The sequence below is a fragment of the Pinus tabuliformis genome, chromosome 9 (assembly GCF_031772625.1).
Source record: "Pinus tabuliformis cultivar Carrire ecotype Pingquan chromosome 9, CPIR1, whole genome shotgun sequence".
Taxonomy (NCBI): Eukaryota; Viridiplantae; Streptophyta; class Pinopsida; order Pinales; family Pinaceae; genus Pinus; species Pinus tabuliformis.
Genome location: NC_142307.1, coordinates 1688810706 through 1688823176, shown reverse-complemented (window position 1 = coordinate 1688823176; position 12471 = coordinate 1688810706). Strand labels below are relative to the sequence as shown.

At 35.3% G+C, this 12471-nt stretch overlaps 1 protein-coding gene across 1 annotated transcript; it reads left to right on the top strand.

Annotated features, from left to right (window-relative positions):
* The first annotated feature begins 4451 nt into the window (after positions 1–4451).
* Positions 4452–11568, top strand: LOC149155364 (uncharacterized). The gene is given in 7 exon segments (XM_089445428.1): positions 4452–4969; positions 5130–5484; positions 5487–5715; positions 9259–9448; positions 9616–9680; positions 9861–10071; positions 10893–11568. Coding segments are annotated over 7 exon segments (1593 nt in total). The 5' UTR covers positions 4452–4840; the 3' UTR covers positions 11307–11568.
* The last annotated feature ends 903 nt before the right edge of the window (positions 11569–12471 follow it).

The following is a 12471-nucleotide window of genomic DNA, read 5'->3' as shown; positions in this document are numbered from 1 at the left end:
AGTTTCATGAATTATACCCTTATCAATAAAATTTATTTGTGGTTGGTATTGAAGGCTTTAGTTTGAATATTTAATATTATTAATATAATCATAATCCTATATTATTTCTTTTCGTTTTCTCATTGTTTATTTTTTAATCTTGATTCATATGGTTTATATAATACGCTGTTCCCGTTGACTATTTTTCTATAATTAGTTTTTAAATTATTTATTATTACTAATTAATTTTAATATTATTTCTTTTATTAATTTTTTTCAAATATTTATTATTAATTTTTTAAATATTAAAACTTAGTTTTTATTTAAAAAGTTGAATTATTTTCTTTGCTATAAATGAATTAATATGGTGGTTATTCTTAAGTATTAGAGTCAATATGAAATGAGCACATGTTACTCTCGAGGAAGTCCTAATCACATTAACCTAGTTGCTAACTATTTTGCAAGAGGAATTTTATACTTTTCTTTTTGGAGTTGGAGAAGATATTGTTGGTCTAAGAAAAGTATCCAACAAAAGGCGACGTATTTTTAGTCAAAGGTTCGAGTTCAATATCAATTGCCACTTTCCAGCATAATGAATAAGAAAGACTTTTAATTAAATGTTTCCTCTTTCCCTTTTTAGAAGGTGACTTCCATGAATGGGAACCAACAAGAGGTGAGTGAGTTGCCATTGAGATGTAGTAGTTACAAAAACTTCTCTACCACTCTCAAGCACTAGAGTCATCACACTACACATAAGGAGTAGGTGTTGAGTTACATGAAGTCATAATGGAATCCACCCAATAGTTGTCCATCTTCATAAGACTTTCATGTTTTTCCTTTTGGTGTTAGGGGAAGACTTTGTCTTTGAGTTAGAAGTCGTCACACATAAATGGTTAAAGAAAAGTATGTAATAAAAGACAATGTGTTATTACTAAGGGTTTGATTGTAGTGTTAATCCACACTTTCTAAGAGAATGCACCAAGACTTTTTTTTTTTACTAAAATGTCTCCTCTTTCCCATTCTATAGGGACTTCCATGCATAAGAATCAATAAGAGGGGAGTTGATAAACACTAAACGTGTTTTTCTTTTTACTTAAATGTCTCTTCTTTGTTATTCCATACATAATCTCATGCACGAGAATCAACAAGAGTAGAGTTGCCTCCCAACATATTGCAAATACAATGAATTATTCCCTGGTCTCAAGAACTAGGGTGATCATAATCCTAGAAAGGACCATGCATTGAGCGTTAGGAAGTCTTAACATGATCACCCAATGGTCATCCATCTTCACAAGAGGGCATTTGTGGAATTCCTTTTGAGTTGGAAATTTTTTCCATTGGGCTTGAAACCAATGCATCCAACATTTTAGTAATCCAAGGGTTTTAGCCTAGAATCTACTACCAATTTTAAAATAGTCTACCCATAAATAATTTTACTTAAACGTCTCATCTTTCTCATTCCAAAGGTGCTTCCATGCATAGGAATTAATAAGAGGGGAGTCACCTCTTGAGATATCATAATTACAATCTCTTCTCCACTACCCTTAAACACCAGATTCATTGTAGTGAAAGAAAGGAGCATGCTTTGAGTCTTAGGTAGACTTAATGGTATCTACCCAATGACCATCCATCTTCATAACATAGATTTCATGTTTTTTGCTCTTGGATTTGGAGGAGAAGTTACCTTTGCAATAAAAACCATCACTTAGGGATGGTCATAACAAAGTATGCGATGCTTAGTTTTGGATTTGATTGCCAATTTCTAAGATAATGTTCCCAAAAATAATTTTATTTAAATGTTTCCTCTTTCCCGTTTCAAAGGGATTTCTATGCATGGGAATAAACAAAAAAAGGAGTTTTTTTAGATATAACGATGGACAACTTCTGCGTTACCCTAAAGCATATGATTTGTTGTAGTTCATAAAAACAATATGGACCTCAAGTCTTAATTAGATTCACCCAATGATCATCCATCTTCATAAGAGGGCTTTTGTGTTTTTCTTTTTGGAGTCCAAAAAGGCTTTGGCTTTGGCTTAGAAGTTGCCACGTACCAATGATAAAATCATGATATGATCATAGTGTAAGGATGTAAATCTAGTGCTTTTCTTGTTTCACCATGGTTATTTAGTAACATATTGGAGTAATCTGGGTAAGGCCCAGGATGAAATATTTTGATTTCCACTATAATAATAAGAGCATATCCAATAGCCCACAAGCCAAATATACCAATAACTTATGAGTTAGCAAGAGTTGAGATCTCATGTGAGTTGAGACATCTACTCTTCAAGCCTTATCACAATGGGCCAAACATGTCCTTTGGAATTGAACTTGGGTGAACGAGAGAAGAAACTATGCAGAGTTGCCAACCTAAGACAAATCTAGCATTGATTACGACATTCTAAAACAAAACATTTTTTTCTTTTTACTTAAATGCCTTCTCTTTCTCATTCTAAAAAGGCTTACATGCATATGAATCAACAAAAAATGAATTACATCTTAAAATATAATAGTTATAAATTATAATGACTCGCTAAAATGATCACAATGCCCAAAATTAAGCCACAAAGAGTCGTAATTGAATTAAACTATTAGTCTTTTATTAAACCACAAAGAGTCGTAGTTGAATTAAACTATTAATCTTTTATTAAACCACAAAGAATCGTAATTGAATTAAACTAAATCTTTTACTAAATCACAAAGAGTTCTAATTGAATTAAACTATTAATCTTTTATATTTCCTTTTTACAGTTGGAAAATACTCCATGTTTGAAAAGAAAATCACCAAATAACAATGTTCAAAGAAAATTACACAACTAAATTTAACATATTCGTACTCCAAAGATTTTAACTCAATTTAAATAACCAAACCACTTTTTAAGATAAAATTTTAAATAATACACGTTTACCTAACAAACAAGTTTTTTGAGTTTATATAATTTATAGTGAAATTGTAATTTGTCATTATTTAAATTGTTTTTAAATGTATAAATGGATTAAAAAATGACATTTACAATTCCAACATTTTTTTTGGATTTTTAGTAAGATTTTAGGTTAAATTGGTCACAAAGAAAAGATATGACAAGAGAATGTTCTAACTATACTTTTGTTTATTTCACCATAATTCCACAATACAACTATTAGTAAAATCACTTTTTTTTTGTTATTTGAAATGTATTTTTAAATGAAGAAAAAAATTTGAAGTACTCAAAATATTCATTAGGAGTTTACACAAATTTAACAACTCAATTCACCATTCCACACTTTTTCATTGGAATTGAAGCAAAATTCATAACAAAATACACTTCAACACAAAAAAAAAATAGTAACATCTAAACTATGCTAATTTTAAATCATTTAATTAGATGAATTATTAGACATTTTTTCTTACAGTCAATTAACCCAAAATCTGGTCTAACTTAGAGACGAAATGAACTTTTTTGGGGCAATTTTTTTTCCTGGTTAGAGATTTTAAAATAATTGAGTTCAAGTTGTTGAATCTATAGAATTCCAGTGCCTTCCAAGATATTGAATCCATTTATGCTTTCAAAAATATATTTTAAACAATAAAATATCATGCATAAAATTATATAACCTGATTCCAATAAAAAACTATTTTATTTAAAAATTAGACCAAGCCATTAAAATATATGATTTTACCAAAAAAAAAAAATATATCACCAAAATTACCAAAAACAGTATATCACACCTTTTTTAAAAAGGACAAAAACATTTCATAGTTAAATTATAATATTATATCCCCACATTCAAAGAAAAAGACAAAAACATGCGAAGAAAAAACAAAAAAAATTTCATAGTTAAAATATACTATTTTGAATTTTCCTCCTCTACCATTTTAAATTTTCAAAAATAAAGGATAAATGTGTTAAAAAAACTCGTGAACATGAAAAGCACATTTCTAAAAATCCCAATACTCCAAAGGCAACCTAACCCTCTACCATCATCCGATGTGCTAGATCTGGATTGATGTTAAATCAATGGGTCGATAAATCCAAATGGTAGCTGTTTGAACTGGATCGATGTTAAATCGAGGAGTCGAGAACACCGAATAGTTCCTCACCAGCATGGTCGGTGCGTCATTGACGAGCATTCATAATCCTCACGCATTTCATTTCGGAATTCCTCGGATCCCGATACCACTTCGACTTTCGACGACCAAAATTCCAATTTCCGGCGACACACAACTTTTCCGATTCAATAATAACGAGATTCACACGCGCCGGAGGCAGTCCGGCGTCTGAATATGGACCCGCCCTTCCACCATTTCGCATTTAATTAAATTCGTTGAGAACGAATAATGGATGACAATTCGCCAATGTCACCGATTGGAAAGCCAAAAAAATAATAACATATATATAGAGATAAATCAGTTATGCCCTGTTTGAATGAATCAATGATGAGTATGTCATACCAAGCGGGCAAATGGAGATATGCGTGATGGGCATAAGTGGGCCACCTGTGCGCGCAGAAAATAACGTTTGTAGCCATATACTCATCACCCATCTGTTTGTTTGATTTAAATTGGCTTATTTTGTAAGAGTCCTTTCGATCCCCCGCCCCTGGAAGTGGTATCCCTGTCTGCTTTTTTCGGTGGCCTGTCCAGGTCCCTGTCATGGGTTTTGGAGATTCGGTGAGGATTTTGCCTTACATTCCTTTACATTCCATTCTCTTTAAAGTACTTTAAAATTGCTGATTTGGGCCAGGACGGACACAATCCTAACCTGCTGTGACCAGAGACCAGAATTGGGTATTGATAAAGCTTGCACTGCTTACAGGTGCGAGTTTATAAATAAGGCAACGGCTGCAGGATCAGGAGAGCGTTCATTTTTCAGGGTAATTGAGAATGGTGGTAGCAAGGAAGCCTCGTCCTCTTCGGCAACAATGGCTTTCCAGATTAATGGACTTTCGGTTTCTCAGCTTAATGTTTGCGCTTCTGGTATTCACTACAACATGTTTGCTGGTTTCTAAAAAGGTCAGTTCTGACATTCCCAATTTTGGGTTTTGAATATTTTTTTGGTTTTTTTTCTAAGACCCCAAAGCCTCTGAGCCTCTTTATTGGTTTTCTGATTCTGCTGTTATTCAATTAGATGTATTCTCTGTTTAATTCTCAGTTTTTTAAAATAAATATGCAGTTCGATGCTATCAAACGAATAAAGACAGTTGCTGGGGACAATCTGAAACCCACCCCATGGCATGATTTTCCACTGAAAATATTTTCCTCTTCTAGCAAATATGGGAGAGCTTCACAGATATTCCAGTGTTCCTACTTGAGCTGCGCTTCGCCTTTGAGATTGATACAGCCATCCACCAGTAGATATAACCGCTTCCAGAATAGCAGCAGGTCCTGCCCCGCCTTTTTCCAGTGGATTCACGAGGATCTTGCTCCGTGGCGAGGTGGAATCACAGAAGACCACATCAGGGCTGCCCAAGAATTCGCTGCCTTTCGGGTTATAATCGTGGACAGTCGCCTGTATGTGGATCTATACTATGCTGTACCCAGACCAGAATGATGTTTACAATTTGGGGACTGTTGCAGCTCCTGGAACGGTATCCTGGTTTGGTACCGGACGTGGATCTCATGTTCGAGTGTATGGATAGGCCCACGATTAGAAGATCAGAATATGATTTGGGCAAGAAATCGCCACCTCCTCTGTTTCGGTACTGTAGCAACGAAGATCATTTTGACATTCCTTTTCCAGATTGGTCCTTCTGGGGATGGTAAGCAAAATGGTCAATTCATGCTTAGTAGTTTTTTTTTTCAGTAATTCATGCTTAGTAGTTCATGTGTATGTATGCTTCTGCAAACTGTGATTGGAAAAGCATTTTGTCCGTTTTAAGGGTAGCATCAAACCTGGTTTACAAAATTTCGAAGAAAGGTGCGTTCAGTAATAGCAAGTCCCCAAATTAAATGGCAGATGTTTTGAAGAACAGCGTAAGTTCACCCAATCCCTCTCCTAACATGATTAGTATTAAGATAAGATCAATTTATTACCTAACCATGCAAAGCATGGCATCCCGTCCATTCGTCAATCCTCCTGCATTCCTGTTTGGCTTGTATATCAAGAGTTCCGATATCACTTTATCCGGTGAAGTGTTTTGCAATTTGCCCGTTCCTTAAATAGATTTCTTTTCTCATACCAGTTCTATACACTCGGAAAATATCTGTGTGTTTTATTAATATTTTTTTACAGTGTTACGACTTACCATTGTCCAACTAGTTTACATTGTGGTCAGTTTTTTTTTCTTCTGCTGATTATTATTTACAATTAATTTTTTTGGAGAGGCAAATAGTTTTACTTTAGCTAATCAAATGCAATTTTATAGGATATAGTGAAGTTGGCTATATACAGAACCACTTTTTCTCTAAGGAAAAACTTGCAGGGAAACCCAAGGGATGCTTCCCCAAGTTCATGGATGTTATTCCCAGCAAACCTGTTGGTATAGAGCAGTGTGCCTAACCCAAGGCAGTTGGCTGAGCACCTGCTAGTATGGAGCTAGCCAAATGTCCACAACATTGGCAACAAACAGTTAAGCTAGCCCCTTGTGCTCCAACCATTATCCAATAAAGGCTGACATTTTTGACTTCCAAATCCGTTTGTTGGCCATATTCACAACTAACGTCCAATAAACTTAGACAGTTACATTTTTGACATTCAAATCCAATCAACTCTAGTCTACACAATTCCTTCTGACCTCTGAAGATGTTTCCATGTCTAGAAAATGATCATCAAGATTGAATGCTTCAAAGGAACCTTGAGAGCAGTGTTTGCAACTGATTCTTGAAATTGACAAAAAGATAGTACTTAGACTTTCTATTAATTCCTTGATATTCTCCCATCACGTTTCCTTTGGCTTAATTTTCATGGACGTATTTGCTCTGTCAAAATAATACAGGACATGTGCCTGGCCTCATCTACAAGACATCATAGAATGTTCATCAGATATCCAGCCTGTTTCTCCTTGGCTTCATTTATGTGAATTTATTTATTCTGTCGAAACATCCCAGGAGTTTTACTTGGCCTTATCCAGAAAACTCCATAGGATGTTCATTGGACATAACGTGTGATGCTCTTTGGTTTAGTTTTGATGAGGGTATTTACTCTGTCAAAGTAACCCAGTACTTGTACTTGGCATTATTACAATATGTCACAGAACATTTATTTACCCTGCTGCTGTCTAGTGTGGTTGAGAGCAGCATTGAAATGTTTGTAAACAATATCTCACAATGGCAGAATTTCAGGGTCTGTTGCATGCCCGATCACAAAGATTCTCATAGTGGCATGGACTATAGGTTGTGACAGAAGTGAGAACACAAATGTCTACTTCGTGATACTGAATAGGTTTCCCATATCGTCATTTTCGCCATATCAAGTTCAATTAAGACCAATTATTCTGAGGTTAGCTTGACTTGTTTAGCATTTCCGAGTTTATTCTCTTTTATGGATTTAACTCAAAGGGCCATAAGCATGCATCTGACACAGGGTAACAAGGCTGCAAGTTTCAAATGAGTCTCCAAGGTACTACAAACAGTTGTAAGCAAGCCCATATGTAAACCTAGGAAAAATCCCACTGAAGAACAATCTAAAACATGGTCACAGGCTTTCCCAAGGTCTACCTTAAGATCATCTCTTTCTCTCTAGGGAGTACTAGCCATATAGGGACTCAATTTCAGCAGGAGTGTATTACCAGAAAGTGGTAGGTAAAGTGGAAATGGCCAGAGGTGCTTTACTCTTGGTCAAGTGCCTACAACAAGTTGCAACTCTATCCACCAAGCAACAAGATCCAGACAATCAAACAACCAAGCATTGCCAAAATATACGTTTAAAAATGATTGATGCAGAACCAATTCTACCAGTGGGCTTTTAGATTTCTATCGGTTCCTCATTTCAGGTCATCTTACCTGTAAATAAAAAGCCTTATGGATAGGAAAATCTAAAATCGTTCTTGCAACCCATTTCCAAATAGTTCACAATATATGATTAGCTAAATGGTGAAAAGTTCATAATTTTCCACACAATTTTTGTTGTAAATAATAACCATCCTTTGAAGCTGATCATTGAATATTAAGGTCCTCTTAATGTTTGCAAAAGTGGACAAAATCATGACAATTGTAATATGAATTTTCTGTTTGAGGTATTAAGATGGAAATTTCAACTCAATTAAATCTCGAGCCTTAGAAAAGAAAAGCTTGGGCGTTAAATGAAAAAAATGTCAAACTATAGGAAATATGTTTCAATTCCAAATTCCATGTATCAATCATGGGGGGTGAAGTCATGAAATCACGCTCAAATGCAAATTTTTGTATTTGAAATAGCTGAAGCTTCCAACTCCTGAAACATCTGTTTGAAATAGGAGTCTTGTAAGTTTCAGGTCTTTACAATTGGAGTTTTCCAGTCAAAAAGGTAAATAGAGCACTTATATATGGTATCACAGTCATATTTTGCTGCTCAAGAGTCAAGATCATCGTATGCTTTAAAGTCTGATACATGGAACTCCAGACTTAAGCTTGCATGGCATAACCAATGTGGTTACGATTTCTAACCACTTGATTAAATTGTGAAATTGAACTTTATCATGCCTTGCTCAGTTTTGAAACTGATGAACACCCAATCTTATCAATTCCATGTGTATTAATTGGGGCCAAGCCATGAAGTCATGTTTAAAAGCAAAATCCACTTCTTTGAAATGGCTAAAGCCTCAAACTCCCGAAACATCTTTGAGATGGAGTTTTTATAAATTGCAGGTCTTTGCAATTGGAGTTGTTCAGTCAAAGGGGTAGTTAAACCCCACCTATATATGGTCTGTCAGCCATATGCTTGAGAGTCAAAATGTTCCATTCTCCAAATTATGATCTTTGAAAATCCATGCTTAACCTTTCATGGCATATCCAATATATTCATAATAACCAAGCACTTGTTTAAATTGTGTAATTGAACTTTATTATGCATTGCCTGGTTTTTAAACTGATTGCCATCCAATCCTATCAACCCATGAACCAGAACCATATTTTTAACAGAGACTGATATATATGGGTTTTGAGGCATTCTTATAACATATCTTTGAACACAAGGTTCAAATACAATGTGGTCAAAATCATCATTGTATCATGTTTGTTTAGCTCTTACACTGTGATCTCGGTTCTTCACTAATATCGATTGTGAGATACCGGCAATAATATCTTCTTGAGTAGCATTTTTCCAGTTATATTATTTCTTGTTGATTTATAGCTATCTTCATTGACATCCCTGAGTGTTTTCTCAGGGCTGAAGTGAATCTACCACCTTGGGAGGAAGAGTTCGATGACATTAAAGTAGGGTCCAAAGCTGTGAAGTGGGTGGACAGAAAACCCTTGGCATATTGGAAAGGAAATCCTGATGTGGGTGCTCCTATACGGGCACAATTATTTGAATGCAATAAGTCCCGGATATCGGGGGCTGAAATTATGCGGCAGGTGGGTTTCCAACAACTTGTCTTTCTTGATAAGTTCGAGGGTCTTTAAAGTAGTGTCCATGGGTCCATTCACCAATAAGATGCTACTGTCCTGTAATCTCTTGCAGGCCTTCAAACACTAACCTGAGTATGTTGTGTAAAATTCTAACAACTTATGCTTCCTTGCAGGATTGGATTGCAGAGGCAGGTATGGGCTATGAGCAGTCCAAACTCTCGAAGCAGTGCAGGCACAGGTGAGAATAACTAAGCTTGGATATTCAGGCATACATCTGAAGTCTTACCAAGTGATTCATGTAGCATTTGCTTATTGTACTGTGTTTTTATGCTTGTTCTTTTTCTGAGTTTTTTTCAATCAGCAATGCTTTATCAGTGGCAAAATTTTAGTTGTCTTAGCCTTTATTCTCCTCACACAGGTATAAACTCTACGTGGAAGGTTTTGCATGGTCTGTGAGCTTCAAGTATATACTATCATGTGATTCACCTGTGCTTGTTGTAAGCCCTCAATACTATGATTTCTTCACACGTGGGCTCATGCCGAGAGAAAACTATTTGCCAGTGAGGTCTTCGAAACTTTGTTCGTCCATTAAGTTTGCTGTTGACTGGGGAAACAGCCATCCAACTGAGGTACTCTATCGCCTACCCTCTGTATTCATTCATTCCTCCATATGCATTAACACCCCCTTTTTACCTCCAATATTGTGAATGACACAAATTGTTGTGTGTACACATATCAAGTACCAGTGAAATTCCTTTCTGTATTCTAATTGTTGTTTGTAGTGAATAAAGAAATATTGTAGCTAGACAACGTATCTTGTAGGTGATTGTTTGCGGTTAGATTTCTGTTGACTAGATCTCTGTTGGCAGAAGTATTTCACATGCTGTAGGATACAGCTATCCAGCATTCTAGATGGAAACGACTGTAATCATCATGCATAGAAATAATGAGATACATCCATGATGAGTAATGGATATAACATATCATCTATGAATATTGATATAAATATGCCTGGCATCCCCTAAGGGGACTTCCAAGAGGACAACAATCATCTTTGCACTATTGCATGCTTCACACTGCACACAAAGTTCATTACATTCTAGCTTGCTCCCCCAGTTAGTTACACAAGAGTGGAGCTAGATTGTGTAACTGACACAGCTAATTGTACAATTTACTAGACTGAAACTTCCCCTAATATAATGCATTCAACTTATCATTATGCATAGCCTTCTTTTCCATCAACTTTAACCATCAGATCGTAGTGACCTTCTAAATTTCCTTTCCCTTCTTTCCTCAGAGGCCTGTCTAGGTGATTAAATTTTTTACTTGATGACTTTTCCTTCTTTGGGAAATCCTCTTCATCTATGAATTTGTATAACCCATCAATAATCTCAAACTCAATTATGCTATTTTTGGCACAAATAACATCTGTAATGTTATAATGTTGCAGGCAGAAGCCATTGGGAAACGAGGCCAACAATTTATGCAGAACTTAAACATGGAAAATGTTTATGATTACATGTTTCATCTTCTTTCAGAATATTCAAAGCTACAAAAATTCAAGCCTCAGATTCCTACTACTGCACAGGAGGTATGCAGAGCATCTATTCTCTGCCTTGCAGATTCAAAGGAAAGGATGTTTTTAGAAAAGTCTATACCAAAGACTGCAACAAAATCACCGCCTTGCTCTCTGCCTAGTCCCAATCATGACTTGATCAAGAACTGGGTGGAAAAGAAAAACAACATTATCCATCAGATTGAGAAGATGGAAGATATGCCTCGGACTAAGAAGAAGGAAGATGTGCCTCAGCGTAAGAAAATGGAAAATGTACCTAGGTCTAAGAAGATGGAAGATGTGCCTTAGGTTAAGAAGATGAAAGATCTAAATAGGGCTAAGAAGATGGAAGGTGTGCATCGTACTATAAGAATATGGAATATGTGTCTTTGACGAAGAAGCTGGAACATATGCATTGGACTAAGAAGTCAAAAGATATGCCCAGAGAAAGAAGATGGTAGATACTTCACAGCATAACTGTTAGGAATGCAACTGGATTTCCACGTCTTATGGGTACATGTTTATTTTGAAGATACATGCTCCTTAAGAGAACAGTTGCATCTAGATCAGATTTATCTTAGAGATATTGGTCCATGACTCCATGCAGATATGACATGCGAACGAAAGACTAATGTAGAATTACATGATTTTTACCTTGCAGTATGTATTTAAGATGCAGGTATCATGTACGAAGATGAGATTAATGTAGGACTGCATTATTTTTATCATGCAATGTGCTCACATGCATATCTCAAAAGATAAAAGGGTCATTGTAGTTTATTATACTATGTATGCTTATTCAACTATATGATGAAAGGCACTTCTTCAATTGAGTAATCTTGCGGTGTGTGCGCCTTAATGTATTTGGTGATGTTCAGTTCTGCTTCTCTTATGTTCTGATATTTTTTCACAAGAGGCTGAATCAGAAAGGGCATAGGAACCAAATTCAGACAAAGATCCACTCCCTTTTCTTCCAAGTGTTGGTGTCATGTAATCATGGTGATTGTGTGATGATTGTGCAAAATAAACGGTGGAAATTTCAGAATTCACTGACCAATGTAAGGGAGTTTAATTTGTTGGTTGGCAAAAACATCCTGAATGATGTGTCAACTGTTATTCTTTCTAATCTGATAAGGTTATTGCTCTACATATTTTGTATTGCAATTAAAAAAAGTTTAAAGTTAATATTATCTCTGATTGCTGAGAAACAGCGACTTTTAGTTGAGAACCATGCTCAACTTCTGAAAATGGAATGAACTATGCTGATAATCCATATTACTTAAATAAAAGACGAGAATAAAACATTGCTTCTCTGAAATTTGTTAGTGGATTGATACCACTATTTCAAGGACATTACTCAACAAGTATCTATATATATATATATATATCCAATTCTGCAGATTTCTAGTGTCATAATTATGAATTTTTGTATATTAATGCTATTATTCAAATATCCTAGTCTTTTTCAGTTGAT